At 52.8% G+C, this 1,646-nt stretch overlaps 1 protein-coding gene across 1 annotated transcript; it reads left to right on the top strand.

Moving 5' to 3' along the window:
* Positions 1–311: 311 nt before the first annotated feature.
* On the top strand, positions 312–999 carry LOC105504805 (putative methyl-CpG-binding domain protein 3-like 5). Its single transcript, XM_011932379.1, has one exon. It carries the CDS (start codon positions 325–327, stop codon positions 886–888), a length of 564 nt encoding a protein of 187 aa, XP_011787769.1. The 5' UTR covers positions 312–324; the 3' UTR covers positions 889–999.
* The last annotated feature ends 647 nt before the right edge of the window (positions 1,000–1,646 follow it).

Genomic DNA, 1,646 nt, shown 5'->3' with positions numbered 1-1,646 from the left:
GACTCGCATCAGCCCGATGAGGTCCCAGGACACGGTGTCAGTGCCTGGAACTCCTGCCAGCAGCATCAGCATCACATGGAGAAATGCAGACTCTAGGGTCCACCCCAGACTTACTTGGGTTCAGGTCCAGAGATCTGAGTTTAACACACCCTGCGGGTGCTGAGGATGTACGGTGCCGTTTGAGACACATTTCCCCAGACAGAGAGGCTGGTGGGAAGATTCCACCGAGCTGAGAGAAGCCCCCCAGAGCTGAGCTTCTCCAGCCTCCATTTGGTTGAAATGTCACCTTTTCTTTTCTTTTCAAAGGGGAAGCTGAAAAGAAACATGATGCCCTGGGCTTTACAGAAGAAACGAGAAATCCACATGGCCAAGGCCCGTCGGAGACGAGCTGCGAGGTCTGCTCTCCCCGTGAGACTCACCAGCTGCATCTTCCCGAAGCCGGTGACAAGGATCAGGTCCCATCCTGACAACCAGGTCAGACGCAGAAAAGGGGAGGAGCACCTGGAGAAGCCACAGCAACTCTGCGCCTACCAGAGAATGCAGGCCCTGCAGCCCTGCAGCAGCCAAGGAGAAGGTTCAAGTCCACTGCAGTTGGAGAACGTCTTAAGTATCCTCGCACCGGGGATGGCCGGTGAATCTCTGGACAGGGCTGGAGCTGAGCGTGTGCACAGGCTGCCCGAGCCCACCGCTGGGCAGTTTCCAGCTGTGGCAGGGGGGCCAACCCCAGGAGTGGGTTGTCAGCTCCCACCGCCCCTCTCTGGCCAATTGGTGACTCGTGCAGATATCCGGAGACAGGCCAGGAGGGTGAAGAAAGCCAGGGAGAGACTGGCCAGGGCCTTGCAGGCAGACAGGCTGGCCAGGCAGGCAGAAATGCTGACAGGTAGATGAAGTGCAGTCCTGGGTTTTGCATCCCTTTCTTTTAATGCCCATCCTCTTTCCGACTCTGAATTGTCACACTTTTTCCTTCCCCACCTGTTGTTTATTAAAAGTATTTGAAAGGCAACAAGTGTAAGGAGTGGATGGTTTTGTGGTGAGAAATTGGGTTTTATGGGATGAGGAAGGAAACCTTTACATGTCGTTGTACACCTCAGTTTCTGTTTACCATGATTTCAATTAGTTGTGGGGTTTTGTTTGTTTGTTTGCTTGTTTGTTTTGAGACAGAGTCTTGCTCTGTTGTCCAGACTGAAGTGCAATGGTGCAATCTCAGCTCACCGAAACCTCCGCTTCCCAGGTTCAAGTGATTCTCCTGCCTCAGCTTCCCCAGTAGCTGGGATTACAGGCGCCTGCCACCATGCCCAGCTATTTTTTGTATTTTTAGTAGAGATGGGGTTTCACCATGCTGGCTAGGCTGGTCTTGAACTGCTGACCTCAGGCAATCTGCCCACCTTGGCCTCCCAAAGTACTGGGATTACAGGCGTGAGCCATGGTGCCCGGCCATTAATTAGTTTTTATATTAAATTCTAATTTAATCTTTGGCTTGGCGCTGTGGCTGATGCCTATAGTCCCAGCACTTTGGGAGGTGGAGGAAGGCAGATCATCTGAGGTCAGGAGTTGGGGACCAGCCTGGCCAATATGGCGAAACCCCATCTCTACTAAAAATACAATAATTAGCCAGGCGTGGTGGCGGGCGCCTGTAATTTCAGCTA

This window comes from Colobus angolensis, unplaced genomic scaffold (assembly GCF_000951035.1).
Source record: "Colobus angolensis palliatus isolate OR3802 unplaced genomic scaffold, Cang.pa_1.0 Scaffold12271, whole genome shotgun sequence".
Taxonomy (NCBI): Eukaryota; Metazoa; Chordata; class Mammalia; order Primates; family Cercopithecidae; genus Colobus; species Colobus angolensis.
Note: the sequence above shows the minus strand (reverse complement) of the source record. Positions and strands in the feature narration are given on the sequence as shown.

Bases quoted from the DNA above. Each gene is read 5' to 3' on its own strand.
- LOC105504805 (XM_011932379.1), top strand. From the start codon at position 325: ATGATGCCCTGGGCTTTACAGAAGAAACGAGAAATCCACATGGCCAAG.